At 34.3% G+C, this 13,954-nt stretch overlaps 3 protein-coding genes and 1 long non-coding RNA gene across 10 annotated transcripts; 2 read left to right on the top strand and 2 right to left on the bottom strand.

Moving 5' to 3' along the window:
• Positions 1 to 9: 9 nt before the first annotated feature.
• On the top strand, positions 10 to 2,593 carry Tango9 (transport and golgi organization 9). The gene is made up of 8 exons (XM_078178049.1): positions 10 to 152; positions 597 to 693; positions 768 to 915; positions 983 to 1,333; positions 1,419 to 1,503; positions 1,564 to 1,722; positions 1,819 to 1,973; positions 2,086 to 2,593. The coding sequence occupies exons 2-8, from the start codon at positions 617 to 619 to the stop codon at positions 2,245 to 2,247; spliced, it is 1,137 nt and encodes a 378-aa protein (XP_078034175.1). The 5' UTR covers positions 10 to 152; positions 597 to 616; the 3' UTR covers positions 2,248 to 2,593.
• Positions 2,594 to 2,833: 240 nt separating this feature from the next.
• Atpcl (ATP-citrate synthase) lies at positions 2,834 to 11,033 on the bottom strand. Of its 7 annotated transcripts, none has more exons than XM_078177992.1 (11): positions 10,931 to 11,033; positions 7,253 to 7,611; positions 6,991 to 7,184; positions 6,604 to 6,914; positions 6,139 to 6,457; positions 5,622 to 6,054; positions 5,186 to 5,511; positions 4,577 to 5,096; positions 4,173 to 4,478; positions 3,681 to 4,098; positions 2,834 to 3,602 (listed from the first exon to the last, which is right to left on the bottom strand). In XM_078177992.1, exons 2-11 carry the CDS (start codon positions 7,592 to 7,594, stop codon positions 3,511 to 3,513), a joined length of 3,261 nt encoding a protein of 1,086 aa, XP_078034118.1. In that variant the 5' UTR covers positions 7,595 to 7,611; positions 10,931 to 11,033; the 3' UTR covers positions 2,834 to 3,510. The 7 variants fall into 7 exon arrangements, with proteins under 7 accessions (XP_078034118.1, XP_078034115.1, XP_078034114.1 ...); XM_078177989.1 differs by lacking the exon at positions 10,931 to 11,033 and adding an exon at positions 10,711 to 10,844; XM_078177988.1 differs by lacking the exon at positions 10,931 to 11,033 and adding an exon at positions 8,644 to 8,725.
• LOC144468536 (uncharacterized) lies at positions 11,032 to 11,634 on the top strand. The gene is made up of 2 exons (XR_013493825.1): positions 11,032 to 11,156; positions 11,349 to 11,634. It is a non-coding gene; the product is annotated as an uncharacterized LOC144468536 (long non-coding RNA).
• LOC144468513 (serine/threonine-protein kinase 16) lies at positions 11,270 to 13,396 on the bottom strand. The gene is made up of 6 exons (XM_078178063.1): positions 13,197 to 13,396; positions 12,725 to 12,959; positions 12,435 to 12,639; positions 12,209 to 12,363; positions 11,998 to 12,132; positions 11,270 to 11,918 (listed from the first exon to the last, which is right to left on the bottom strand). The coding sequence occupies exons 1-6, from the start codon at positions 13,304 to 13,306 to the stop codon at positions 11,802 to 11,804; spliced, it is 957 nt and encodes a 318-aa protein (XP_078034189.1). The 5' UTR covers positions 13,307 to 13,396; the 3' UTR covers positions 11,270 to 11,801.
• Between the last annotated feature and the right edge of the window lie 558 nt (positions 13,397 to 13,954).

The following is a 13,954-nucleotide window of genomic DNA, read 5'->3' as shown; positions in this document are numbered from 1 at the left end:
TTGAGAACACCTGACATTGAAATTGATACTTTTCGTTACTCAAAGCTACAAAACTCTCGGCCGTCTAAAACATTTAATTACATACCGCGATTTAGTCTCTGTCAAGCAATGCATTTTGTTATCATCTAATCGTTTCTATATCAATGAAGAAGGTGCTCTCACAGTATATAAATTTATTAGAATAATCTTTAATCGGATTTAGATGAATATTTCTTGGTTGGGGTTCGTTTAATCTCTTCGTAGTGTAGTGCAGCTCTCAGTTATATACATAAACAGATCAATTCTTTATATGTGTACTTCTCTGAAAATGTGTTTATCGAATATTATTGTAATCTGTGTTTAAAGAATGTTCGAATTAATCGGCACAGCTAACGTCTAAACTATGTACAATGACGCTGTGACGTGTCACGTCACAGTAGTCATCCATGGTCATCCATCAATTGCATCAATGTCTCCTCCCCCTTCTGTCGCTGTAATATGTATAGAAAAGTTTTCTTGGGATGTTCAATCTGCGATTACAGTTTCAAGCTCTGTCTCTACCTAAGCCAGAGATTACTATAATTTTTAAGTAATAAATTCTTTTCTTCTTTCTATAGCGCTTTTTAAATATTTAAACATGGCATGGACACATTACCAATACATTTTAGCTGTGCTTATGGTCGTTACTGGATCATTTAACACTTTATCCGTCAAGTGAGTACTCGATTGCAATTAATCAAAGAAATTGAAATTAGAACATTCCACATATCAATATACTTTTCGTTTAGGTATGCCGATCAGCAAGTTGTGGAAAGCGAAGATGGCCAACTTAGGCATTTTAATCATCCTTTCATGCAATCTGCCTTCATGTTTGTGGGAGAGATGCTATGTCTTCTTGTATTTAAAGTAGCATATAATTATTGTAAACGAAGAAACGTGAGTACTGTCTATTATATACTTATTCAATTACAATATGTTTGATATTAAAAGTTTTTAATTATAGGATGACTCAGTTGACAACAATCCTTTAACTAAAGGATCTCGAGTATTCAACCAGACGATTCTACTAATTCCTGCATTATGCGATGCTTTTGCCACCTCTATTGTGTACATTGGCTTAAGTATGACATATGCGAGTAGTTTTCAAATGTTACGTGGTTCTGTTATAATATTTACAGCTGTACTTTCAACGGTATTTCTTGATAAGAGACTTGAAAGTAGAGAATGGGCTGGCATAGGCATGGTTATAGTTGGTTTAGCTCTTGTTGGACTTAGTGATGTATTATCTATGGAAGATACGGATATGAATATAAACTCTATCATAACTGGAGATCTACTTATCATCTCTGCACAGGTAAAATTGTATTTAACAATATTTTGTTACAATTTCGGTGATTCTTACAAGTTCTTTTATAAAATAAACGTTCTTGCTATTATAGGTAATAACAGCTATGCAAATGGTGGTGGAAGAGAAGTTTGTAGCTGGTCAGAATATACCGGCGTTGCAAGCAGTAGGATGGGAGGGTATGTTAGAACAATTTCTTTCTCAAAAAGACAGCGCTTAAACACATACTTTCTCTTCAGGTCTATTTGGGTTGACTACCATATCTGTATTAATGATTCCTCTGAATTTTATACCTGCTATGCCACCGTTCGCTGACAATTCTCGAGGTACACTCGAAGCCACTAAAGATGCGTTTGTTCAGATTGGAAATAGCGGTCGTTTACTGGCAGCAATACTCGGTCAGCATATTTAGTAATATTTAATTGGATTTATCTCGTAAATAACATCGTTAAAATAATTGAAGAATCAACGTCGCATGTTACCTTTTTATATAGGTATGGCACTCAGTATAGCATTCTTTAATTTCGCCGGTATCAGCGTTACCAAAGAAATGAGTGCTACTACAAGAATGGTTTTAGATAGTGTTCGAACTTTTGTCATTTGGGCTTTTTCTTTGGCACTTGGGTGGCAAGCGTTTCATTATTTACAAGTAAGTTAATCAATGTTTACAAGTTTTCAATTTTATTCTATATATGTATTTTATAATACACAAGGTCATCAGAATGTAATGTAATTCACACATTATTTCCTTATTTTTTCAGCTTATCGGCTTTATCACTTTGTTCATTGGAATGTCGTACTACAATAATGTTATTATTCCACAACTAGGAAGGAAATGTATATATACACTAGGTCGTCACAAACCACCGCCAAGCGAACGAATTATTAATATAGCTGCCGACGACATTCCAGAAACTCAATAATGTCAAAGTTTCTCTTTAATTACTTCGTGATATTACTTCTCGTCTCTCTAAAGAACGGTAAAGCCTGTGATCGTAATATTATAGATGAAATTTGCTCGCTTCTCTTTATAAAATCAACCATTACGTTGAAAGTGCTAAATGGTTTTTAATAAGATCAAAAGATCAGTCAAATTAGTGAATATTTTGTATTAATGCGTTGAACGTTACTTTTTATTTGCAACCGAAACAAGTATCTTATACTTGTGTACATATGTATTCTTTTTTACCGGCATCCTTTGACTGCTAATCAATGTATAAATATTTTTCAAACGTTGCAAAATTCAATAAAAATTGAGATACTACTATAGTTTGTAATTACACTTATATGTATATGCACCTAGTCTCTACCTGAATTTTGTAGAAAGTTTATATAACTAAGACCATTAAGATCGAGAAATAATTATTACACCGTTATTATTTTATTAGATACTTTCGAAAATACTACAGTTTTTATTTACGAGAACATTTGCACAAAATAACCATTTTTACATGTTATTCGTAATTAACAATCGATTTATTAACGGGGCTAAGTAAATAAAGCTAAAAATCGTGCTTAAATATATTGGACATATTTTATTTAATTTTTATTGCATACTTTTAACCATAAATGGAAAACTGCTTTGTGCAACGAATTGTTACTGTAGCATTGTGCACATATATAATATGTGCATGTAGAATATTTGGGTACGCACATGTGTAAAAGCATTTATGTATGCACGTACATACAAAATGCTGATATATTTTTCATACAAAGATTCTCAAATACCTAAATACTTGTATTCCGATAAATCGGAAAGGACATATCTTGTGCTGATATCGATAAATATTGTTTATAATAGCTAACATATTAGTACTCCACTCTTGAACTAAATAAAAAAGAAAATGCTCCGTTGGAATGTTCTCCTTCGATTACGCGAATTAACTCTTACTATTTCACGGGTTCATTAAAGTTTTTGTTTTCAACACCGTTTTCATTGTTGTCATCTATATATTACACATAGAAATTTTCATCCGCAGCATTATCGAATATAACTTCGACTTTTAAAAATGAATAGAGAACGGTGGACTACACAACTTTTAATTACCTGTACCTAAGTAAATTAATAGTGTCTTTACGACTATGAGCAAGCACGTACGACACGATTGTTACAGCTATCGAAAACTTAAATGAACTCGTAACATTTATTATGCATTTACGATAGACAATGCGAATGGAAGATGAACTCAATTGTATTGTTCTGGCAATACGTAAGAAATATCATCCCATGGGTGTCGGTACAAACCTTGTTTCAACCTCTTTTGATCCATATAATGACCTGCAACAAATTGCGAGTCCAATAGTTACGCCTAGTAATATGAGTATTTGGAAAATGTTTTAGGAAGAAAGTACCTACCGATGAAACCTATGCTCCTGCCAAGAACGAACAGACTATTTATAGCACCAATCTCGATATACTCTTGTGCTTCTTCTCTAGTAAAGCTACCACTTTTTCTCAGCATATCCACAAAGGCACAGGCAATAATGCCATCCACGTTAAGAATTAAATTAGGTTTCTTGCTTGTCGTTATCTTTTCAACTTCCAATGCATATTCTACTAAAGGCCTCGCCGGGAAATTTTCCATTACGAATTCTTTGATAAGTTTCACTCGCATGTCTGGATTATTTATGGACTTTATACGATGACCAATACCCATAATCAATTTCCCCTTCTTACGCGTATTGTTTACAAATTCTTGTGGATGCAAACCGGCATCGTAGGCTTCGGAGAACATGCGAGCCGCACCATCCAATGCTCCACCAAAACGATCTCCCTATTGTTACAATTACGATTACGTATAGAATTACGACTGTTGTATGTATAGCAGATTTTGTTTAGTTCACTTACGATAGTCAAGAGACCGGACACCAGCGAGCTAACTAGATCTTTGCCAGCTCGAGCGCATACGATAGTGTTATGTGCTCCCGATACTGCAGGGCCATGGTCGGCCGTTAACATCAAAGACATTTCCAGGAATTTACAATACATTGCCGGTAAGCACCGTTGAAACCATAAAAGTGAAACTACGCCACCAATTCCCACGTTCTGCTTTAGCACCTCGGTTACAGGCATTCCGGCATATAGTAATTCTTGCCCACGTTCATCGCAGATAGATGTCATGAACGAAGCTGGCTTTCTTATCAAGCCCAATTCCTAGAGCAAACAATTACATTACCATTGTTTCGAGTATAATTGAAAGAAAATCCGAAGAACCCTATTTGACAAGTCAGTTATCGAATATATTATATTACCCTGGCCCAACTGTAATCCATAGGAACGGTTGGCGGTGGGACCTCCGGTTCTGGAATGATCGCTCCTTCTTCGACAAGTTTCTCGTACACAGTGTGCATCAATTCTCCGAGCGTGTCGAAACTGTTAGGCACATACGCACCAGCAGTTTTCAACGCAGCGTTCTTAGCAGATGCTGTTTCCAAGTTGCTGTGTGCTATTGATCCGGCATGACCAAACTGAACCTCGGAATTGAACATACTGGCACAGGTACCGATACACCAGGCGATCAATGGCTTCGTAATTCTCTTGGTTTTTAGCGCTTCGCATACTTCGTACTCTTCTACGCCGCCGACTTCGCCCAAGAGAACTATGAGCTTCACTTCTGGGTTCTCTTGATATCGCATTATGTGATCCATAAAATTAGTTCCTGGATAACGATCTCCTCCGATTGCAACACCTTCCAACACTCCATTCGAAGCTTTCGAAATGATATTGTTCAATTCATTGGACATGCCGCCGGAACGAGAAACATACGCCACACTAATCAATAAGATTTTCTTTTTTATAACAGCAGGCACGCAGAAACGGTCTCTCAGTGTATTAAATATTTTAAATGAGCTAATTTTTACCTGCCGGGCCTGTAAAGTTTACTATGAAGAATATTATCCATCATTCCTCCAGTATTGCCAATCTTGAAGCAACCAGGCTTCACACCGCCAACGGTAGCAGGACCGATAATGGTAACACCTTTCTTTTGTGCCATGAGAATCAGTTTTCTCGTCATATTTTCGGGTATACCTTCAGCAATAATAGCAATCGTTCTAATTTGCGGGAATTGCATCGTTTCAATCGTACTTTCGTAAGCCGATCTCAAAGATGCAAATGTGACCATAACATCGGCGTCCGTGTGCTTAGCCATTGCATCCTTCATCTGCTTGTAAACAGGAATCAGTACCTGTTCACGCATAAAATGATACAATTTAGAGATTTGGTTTTATTCGCTGTTGCGTACGCATCAATCATTCTCTGTTCAAAACAATAAAGAAATTAATCCTGGACGTGTACCTCTTTATGACCCCAGTAAAATTTTTGTTTATGATCACCCGTGAATGGATACACAATAGCAGCTACAGACGGTTCAGATCTACGACAAACAAAGTCGAAGTCTAGCATACTTTGAACAGCTCTAGTTTGCATTCCCCAAATGATGGCCCTTGTTTTACTACTGAAAAGTTGTTTATTTGCGGATCCATCAACGGATTCGCTTGCTCTTAATTTCGGTTGTTTGGTAGGTGAACATGAAGTACTTTTCGAAGGAGCTGTGGGACCAACGTCCTGTCCAGAAGGTAGCAAAAAATTTGCGGTGGAAAATTCTTGAGTCTCGGGATCGGGGATCGGTTTCTTGCCCAGTGCCATCGCACATATAGCCGTCATGTGAGTTTCAGGACCGAATACGTAAACAGGGATGCCAAGTCTTCTGCCAACCTCGCGTATTATTCTAAAATTCATTAACGTTAACGTTAGGTTTCATAAATGTTCGCGCAGTTGTTAGAACAGCTTTTAATAATTATATGTGTCGTACCTCAATCCCTCTTGATAATTAGGTCCCGCTCTTCTTACGAATATTTTTATATTGTGTTCTACGAGCTTCGGTTGATACTCTTGCAATGCCTTAACGATTCCCTTGAAGGTCGCGGCTACATTCGTAAAGTTAGCAATACCGCCACCGATTATCAATACCTTTCCTTCTGTGCGTTTCTCTTTTGTCATCAAACTCAATATAGTTTTCGCATAATCGTAAGTTTGTTGCTCACTAGGTGCACCTGAGTATTCGCCGTAATTAGCCAGTTCGTTCGCGGCTCCCAAATCACAAATCGTATCCGAGTAAATAACGGATGCTCCTACAAAGGGAATACGTTGAAAATATAAAATAAGTAGGTGCAATATAGATTGCGTTAAAGTAACAGGTAACGATTTGACAATCACAATTTGGTTAGAATGAACCAGATTAATCACGTAAATGATACTGCTGTGCGCTTCTACTGACCACCGCCAGCAACCATTGTCCATATCCGTCCAGCTGGATTCAGAATAGTTAATTTCAAGCTAGCTCCAGACTTGGCGTCTAGATCAGCGATATAGGCCTCTTCAGGGTAAGCGTCCCGTCCAAACGGTGGCGGGTAATCAATTTCTCCCCAGTCTGGTCTGCATACGAAGTCCGCGGTCGTATCCAATTTTGCAGCGAGATCCAGTATATAAATTCCATCGTCTGTTACTACCAATGGATTTATTTCCAAATACGTGAAGTACAAATTAACATAAAGCTTATACAGAGATTCTATAAATTTTGCAATAACCCTGGAAGAAGAAACAGTCATATTATTTATGGAAAGCATTCTCAATATCAAATAATGCTATATTATTTAGAATGTACTCTTTCTTATCATTTGCTACATTCGCCAATAGCTTTCCCATTAATGTTGTTACATCTGGTAAACCTTCTCCAACAGGTACTTCTAGTTTCAAAGCTTTTGAATCCACATCTCCAATATCAACACCACCTTCGTGATGAAATAAAATAGTGTCAGCTTTCCGATGGGAATAGATACAGACATAAGCTTCCTCTTCCTATGATTTACAGTGTGGTTAAATGTTATATTATATGTAATAATATTATGACAACGATTATTACTTACTTGTTTGTGGGGAACAAAAGGCTCAATGATAAAAGTTCTAAGTTTTCCAGTTGCTTTTCCAATTTGTTGATCCTTGTTCATTCTGTCTGCAATCCATTGCTTCGCTGTAGCCAAGTTTACATTTACTTTAATCAAACCAAGCTTTCCACGTCTTTTAATTAATTGATCAGGTTTTACAACCAGTTTCTCTGACTTTAGCCATGGATTGTTGTTTACAATGTCTGCCCAGTTTGTATGTTCCGTGATGCTCACGAATCTACATTGTACCGCATTTGTGCCAGAAGGAAGTTTACGATTAATTAAATCCTTTCCAGTTGCTTCGCGAATTGCTTTCGCCGACATCTCTTAAATTTCTGAAACTGAATGAGTATTTTTAATAATTTATAGCTCAAGCATAACAAACACAAATATTTTACCACAACTACTTGTTAAGAATATTTTGAAAAATTCCCAGATGTGTCATAAATACAATCATTTCATTCTATAAACTGATTCTATTTTATTTTATAATATATTCAAATCTGCAAAAGTTAACAATTAATACTTGAACGTTGCTCAAAGTTTTTGAATGATATAACTTGTTTTTCGTCTTTCTCTAAATCATGCATTGTTCAAAATTATTCAATACTTGACATGATTTGTCATTTGAATAGCATATGCATTTTTATATGTGTTATACAACTGCTATGCATACAATTTGCAATACGTGTATATAAATGTATTTGCATCTAATGTACATATAGATAAAGAAGAATAATTCAAATTCTAATACGAAATTCCCGTAAAATAAAGATTATTTATCAACGATCGTACCGACAAAAGCATAATCAGTTCTTTTCCGTAAATTATGTCAGTAACGGACTGACATTAAGATTACAGTTTACATTTGATACGTACGTAACAGTAATTTGTAATTTTTGAACAAAAAATTACTATGCCGTAAAGTTACAGAAACCGTAGAATTTCTTTTAGTCTACTAAAAGAGAAATTTGAAATGTATACAAAGCGAAACTTTCACTTGAACTCTCTCTCTCTCTGCTACTTTGCAACGTGGTCGTTCACGTAATTCTATTTGATTTTTTCATTCCTTCCTGTTACCCGTATCGTATTAACCGCCAATAACATTAACGTTTCCTATTAGAACACAATACATATACGGACACGCACGACAATTTATTCGACACTATATTAAAAACTAGAGATTAGAGACTAGATACTAGAAATACTAATCGATATTCGAAATCGATAAACGAAAAATGAAAGCACAATCACTCATTAAATAAGATTTAATATTCGATAGTAAAATAGATGGATGTAAAAGGGGTTGACCTTAACCTTCGCACGGGTATATATTTCCTAACCTACGGGAGTTGTAGAGAATCAGGAAATACCGAAAGAGAGAAACGTCCACCCCTCACTGCTGCCAGCGGTTAACTGAACGTTCAAAGTGACACCATGCGCATAAGTAACGCCGAGAGCTCACGATATCTCGCGATATCGTACGATTCAACTATTTTTTTCTCACGGTCGGTCATTTTAACCTATTTTCATTATTCTTTTTGTCGTTATGCGTTCTATTCGTTTACATTTAGAAAGTTATATCACAGATCTACATTACTTGAAACATTTCGAATTTGTAAACTTGTTAATCATTTTGGCACGTGAACAGTATGAAATAAATGACATATTTTAACATTACATACAACATATTCGTCGACTTCATGCAGAAATCACGAAAATACATGGAAAATTACATTTCTAATTACACCATGTATGTGTACGGAACACTCTTGTCCGTTACACTCTTAATTATGAGATGTAACGGTGTTTCGTTAACTTACATATTTAATATGTAATACGTATAATACTCGTCAAGCATTCCGATAGCCCGAATGGATTCAGTGAATTTATTCTGATTCTGATATCAAACTGAATCGTACAAAGTTTAGAGGATCGTACGAGGATTAAGTAGTGATCACATGACCGTAATGCGATCTCTGCATAACACGTGGACAAAATAATGGTTTCTAAACTCTTTCATTATTGATCACGTTATCGAATAAATAATGTTATCCAAATTTATTCTAGCTTAAGTATTTTGACGAAAAAGTTTCAAATATTTACGAAAAGACCTAACATATAATATGCATAGATATGTGTATAAGATATACAAAATATGTCCGATATATTTTGTATTTTTTGGAAGGGCACTAACAGGTATGTGTACGTGTTATCATATGTATAAATGGACACATCGTGGCACTTTGCGATCGTTACGATTCTCAAATGCCTCCGGTATAATGCAGCGCTTCTCAAAGCGATTAGCGCCAATTAAACTGTTAAATAATTCAATAAACTGTACCATTGTATTTCTTTACTGTGCAATGAAATTTATATTTAATGAAAGTGATTTTTGAACTCGACAGGAATTAGCTGAAATTAGGCTACAATAACTTTATGGAAAATCTCCACTTATCTTTCCACTTCTTGTAAGCATCTCCTTCGTATAAGTACAACCTTGACCTTTTTGCACAGCTAGAAGAGCTGGGTTTGATTTGTCTAATAACAGCGGAGACTGGTTGAGAAATGTGAAAATTACGTAACAATTAATTTTTTAATTTGTCAGAAATAAATTGGAATGCATGACTTTCTTTTATCCACGTGTATTCAATCTAATTTACCAAAGTTACAGATACAAAAGTACGCGCTTGGTACGTATTTCCTCAATTTGACTCGAACTTTGATCCTACGAAGATATACATAAATTATGTAAATGAATAATTATTGGCTTTTTTTATTCTGATAAATTTTTGCCGCGTTTTTCAAGTCGTCTAATATGTAAGGAAGGCAGAGAGGTGGGATTTCTTGCGCAAGGAATTAGCATTTGCTATGTCATGACAGAGCAGTAGAATCCTCGTGTACTTTGTCTTCCGATTAAACAAATGAACTTGAAAAAGAAGTCTAGTAGTCGCAAATGATTCGGTTTATTATTCCAAACGAATAAAACTTTAAAAATACGTTATTCGATTTGTTCACATTAAAATGCATACTATGTTAAAACAATTTTTCACACAAAAGAAAAAAGTACGGTCGAACGACATTTTCTCACGGTCGAATAGTAGTAAACGTTATTAATAATTGATAATCTTGATAGCGCGCAACATGTTAAATGATGCAATAGACCGCTTAAAGAAATATCACGTTACATATGTAGTATGTATGTATGTACCCTATATACATACATACGTATTCGTAAAACAGAATTCTATACAACTAACTCACGCCTCCGATATTTCTTTAGCTGAAGATAAAGCTTAACAACTGTAGAATCCATAAAACAAACTTCTAATTGAGTTTTCATTAAAGAGAAACAAATTTCTTATGAACAATCTCGAAACCGACAAGGTTAGTTTGTTGCGGCAAGCAGCAACATATAGATGTTTAGAAAAATTACTTACAACTCGTATGCTGCACACGTAGACACGAAAATGCAATACAATTTCGGGAGATATCTATCTCCGGTATACGTTCAGACAGGAAAGAAACGGACTCTTAAAGCACAGACTCGGTAAAAAACTACTTTACATTCTTGTAGCTAGAAAAACGTTCACCGGAGTGAAGTGCGGCTTAAAGATTATCGATGTATTTTCAACACTGAGATCATTGTAACTTACATACCTGTCCGCTTATATGAATTATAATTTCAGTAAATACATAAATACAAATTTCGGCAGACGCTACAATTACGAAGATTTAATGTAAAATGGTTGTTGTAGTTTGCGAATTGTGTTCAGGTACGTATTATCATTGGACCATCGTGATGTATTATGTGACGTAGCGACTACACGTCATATCGTATGATTCTTGTAACCATTACTACCAGCTTGTGGATTTTCATTTCAATGTATGTATTTATTATATATATATATGTATATATAAAATTATATTAAATACATATATAATATAATTATAATTTTATATATGCATTTATTATATATAAAATTATAATTATATTATATATGTATTTAATATAATTTGGGATTCAGATACAGGAACAAGTACAAAAAATTGCACATATCATTACATGTATTTACAGGTTTAAAGAAACTGGAAAATCGTTGTACATAACATGAAATTTCATAAGTATGTATTCATAAGAAGCAGATGTAAAATGTTAAATTTATTAATAAAATATATTTGAAACGATGCCCTTCTTTATAGAGTTTTATAGAGATCAACAAAAAAGTGTTATATATTTTAAATACATGTTTGTTCTAAGAGTATCAAACATTCATGGAAAATACATTCAAGAATTTATTATTACAGAAATTTCTTCCTTGTATGTTTCGAACGAGACTTTGAAATAATGGAAATTTTTCAAATTGTTATTAAAAAAAGATCTATCACGTCATAATAATATCATTGCAAGAATGCAGCATAATATTTTGACTTGTACTTTTGCTGAGATGGTCATTCGAAAGAAGTATAAAAAGTTGTGATTATCTAGTTTTTGAAATAATATGCAATTATATTATTGTTCCTTATAAGGTTATACTCTATTCTCTAATTTAGCGATAAGATCGTGTACACTTTCTATAATGCTGTATATATAAGGACGTTCCATTGGATTTACCTTTAACATTGATAAAATTAGATTTTGCATGTCCTGGAAAATTTGAAATCCAAATATTAGATCGAAAAATCTTTCTTAGACGAGTATGAAAAAATATATATTGGTTAACAACCTCGTTATAGGGAGCATCTTCTCGGAATGTAATATTTGCGCTCATAACTGCTAGAGCTACGCTATCTCCCCTTTCATAAACAGCATCGAAAGGTGATTTAAAGTAACAAAGAGCGTAAAGTATACAACCTAGAGACTGGAGAAGCAGTTGATAAATGTTATCAAGAATAGAAATAGCAGGATACATTTGAAAAATTTTTTTGATACAGTACCCAAATATCTGTTCGTTCATCTATCATACAATAACTTTCCACATTAAATAATTCTGGTGCTCTGTAAGGCATTGAACACCTTTCAGCTGCTATATCTTGCAATGTTTGTGCTGCTTGAGACCCGCATACTTTGACTCTGGCAGGTGCTACAGAACCTGAAACAAATAATATTAATATAACAGTGTTTAATATATTAAAATGATTTATTATAGTTATAATGTTTCACCTAAATCCATTATAACTGATGTGCATCCATCGCCAAGGACTATATTAGCAGTTTTTAGATCTCTGTGAGCAAGAGGATCTGGTTTAGCTTCGTGAAATGCTTTCACACCCTCGCATATTTGTAAAAATATATTTAAAATGTCGATTGAACTTATGTAATCTTTATTTTTAATTCGTCTTTCCAACTCATTTGCAAGTGTACCTCTCTGAATAAGAAATAAAAATGGAAATGTGAGAAAATAAACTAACATCTCCTTCTATTATTTAGCATTAAAGAAGCATAAAACATACATGATAATATGGTAAAACAATTAATACTTCACTGGTTGCATTAATAACTGGATCCGTGGTTCCCCTGTAGGTTGAATCTATGCATTCTATTACATTTGGATGTTTCACAAGGTTGTGGTACTCTATTTCTTTTGCGGCTAGCCTCTGATCTTCCAATCCGTGGCAAATAATCTTTTTAATAGCATACTTTTTATGTGTTTCTGTATCTTCAACTAAAAGTACAGTACTAAATCCACTGCAAGTAGATTGAAATTTAATTAATTGCAATAACTAGTTTTATGTGTAACTCGTCAACATTACCATAAAAAAAGGTTAGATTAGGTTAATCAAGATCGTAATCAAACGTATCTTGCTAATAACTATAAAAACATGTTAAGAAATATGTAATCAAATTGAAAAACAATTAGGCAAATTAACTTGAATGGTACTGTTATGGTAATAGACAAAAATGTACATTTCACGTCAAACTTGCCCTTCTCCAAGATGTTCACGAACTATATAATTCCTTGAATTTACCGTGATAGTTTCTTTGGAGCATAAACAGCCCATTTTTAAAATTAAACTTAATCCAAGACTATTCATTTTCAGTCACGCATAATAAAAGAAATAAAAAAACAGTAAAACCGACGCGTCTCTTTATCAGCGTACAAACATTTCTATACACGTCACAGCATGCATATGTCATCAGTCACGAGTTACGAATTACATACATACGAGTTACCATGCCGGTGATACGTATGCATGCATGTAAGTGTGCACGTAATCGGCTATCAGCTGTTTATTTGATAAACAATATTGTTTAAGATGTTACATAAATTAATTAATCTGAATTTTTCATAAAAAAATGTATAATGAGGAAACCAACATTTAGATTTACGATGAAAGATTATTTCAAATTAAATGAGAATAAATTACACAATGATACTGTAAGATCCCGAAAGTATCTTTATTAAATTCAAGTTGACACGAGCAGCCATTAACCGTAATCGTAAATATGGGTAAAGAAGATATTTTCAAAGTAATTCATCTATTTTATTTAAAGAAAAATTTGTTTCCATTTTACGTTGGAAAAATATCCTATGTAATATATGTGTAACGCATTATCTTCATTATACTAGACACTGTACTTCTTTCTATGGATGTTTTTTGCGAGCTACTATTTTTGGGGGTCACAAGAGGAGACTGTAACAGATCCTATTGACGAGTCAGGTTGGGTACCCGATGGGGCAT

This window comes from Augochlora pura, chromosome 4 (assembly GCF_028453695.1).
Source record: "Augochlora pura isolate Apur16 chromosome 4, APUR_v2.2.1, whole genome shotgun sequence".
NCBI classification, from domain to species: Eukaryota; Metazoa; Arthropoda; class Insecta; order Hymenoptera; family Halictidae; genus Augochlora; species Augochlora pura.
Note: the sequence above shows the minus strand (reverse complement) of the source record. Positions and strands in the feature narration are given on the sequence as shown.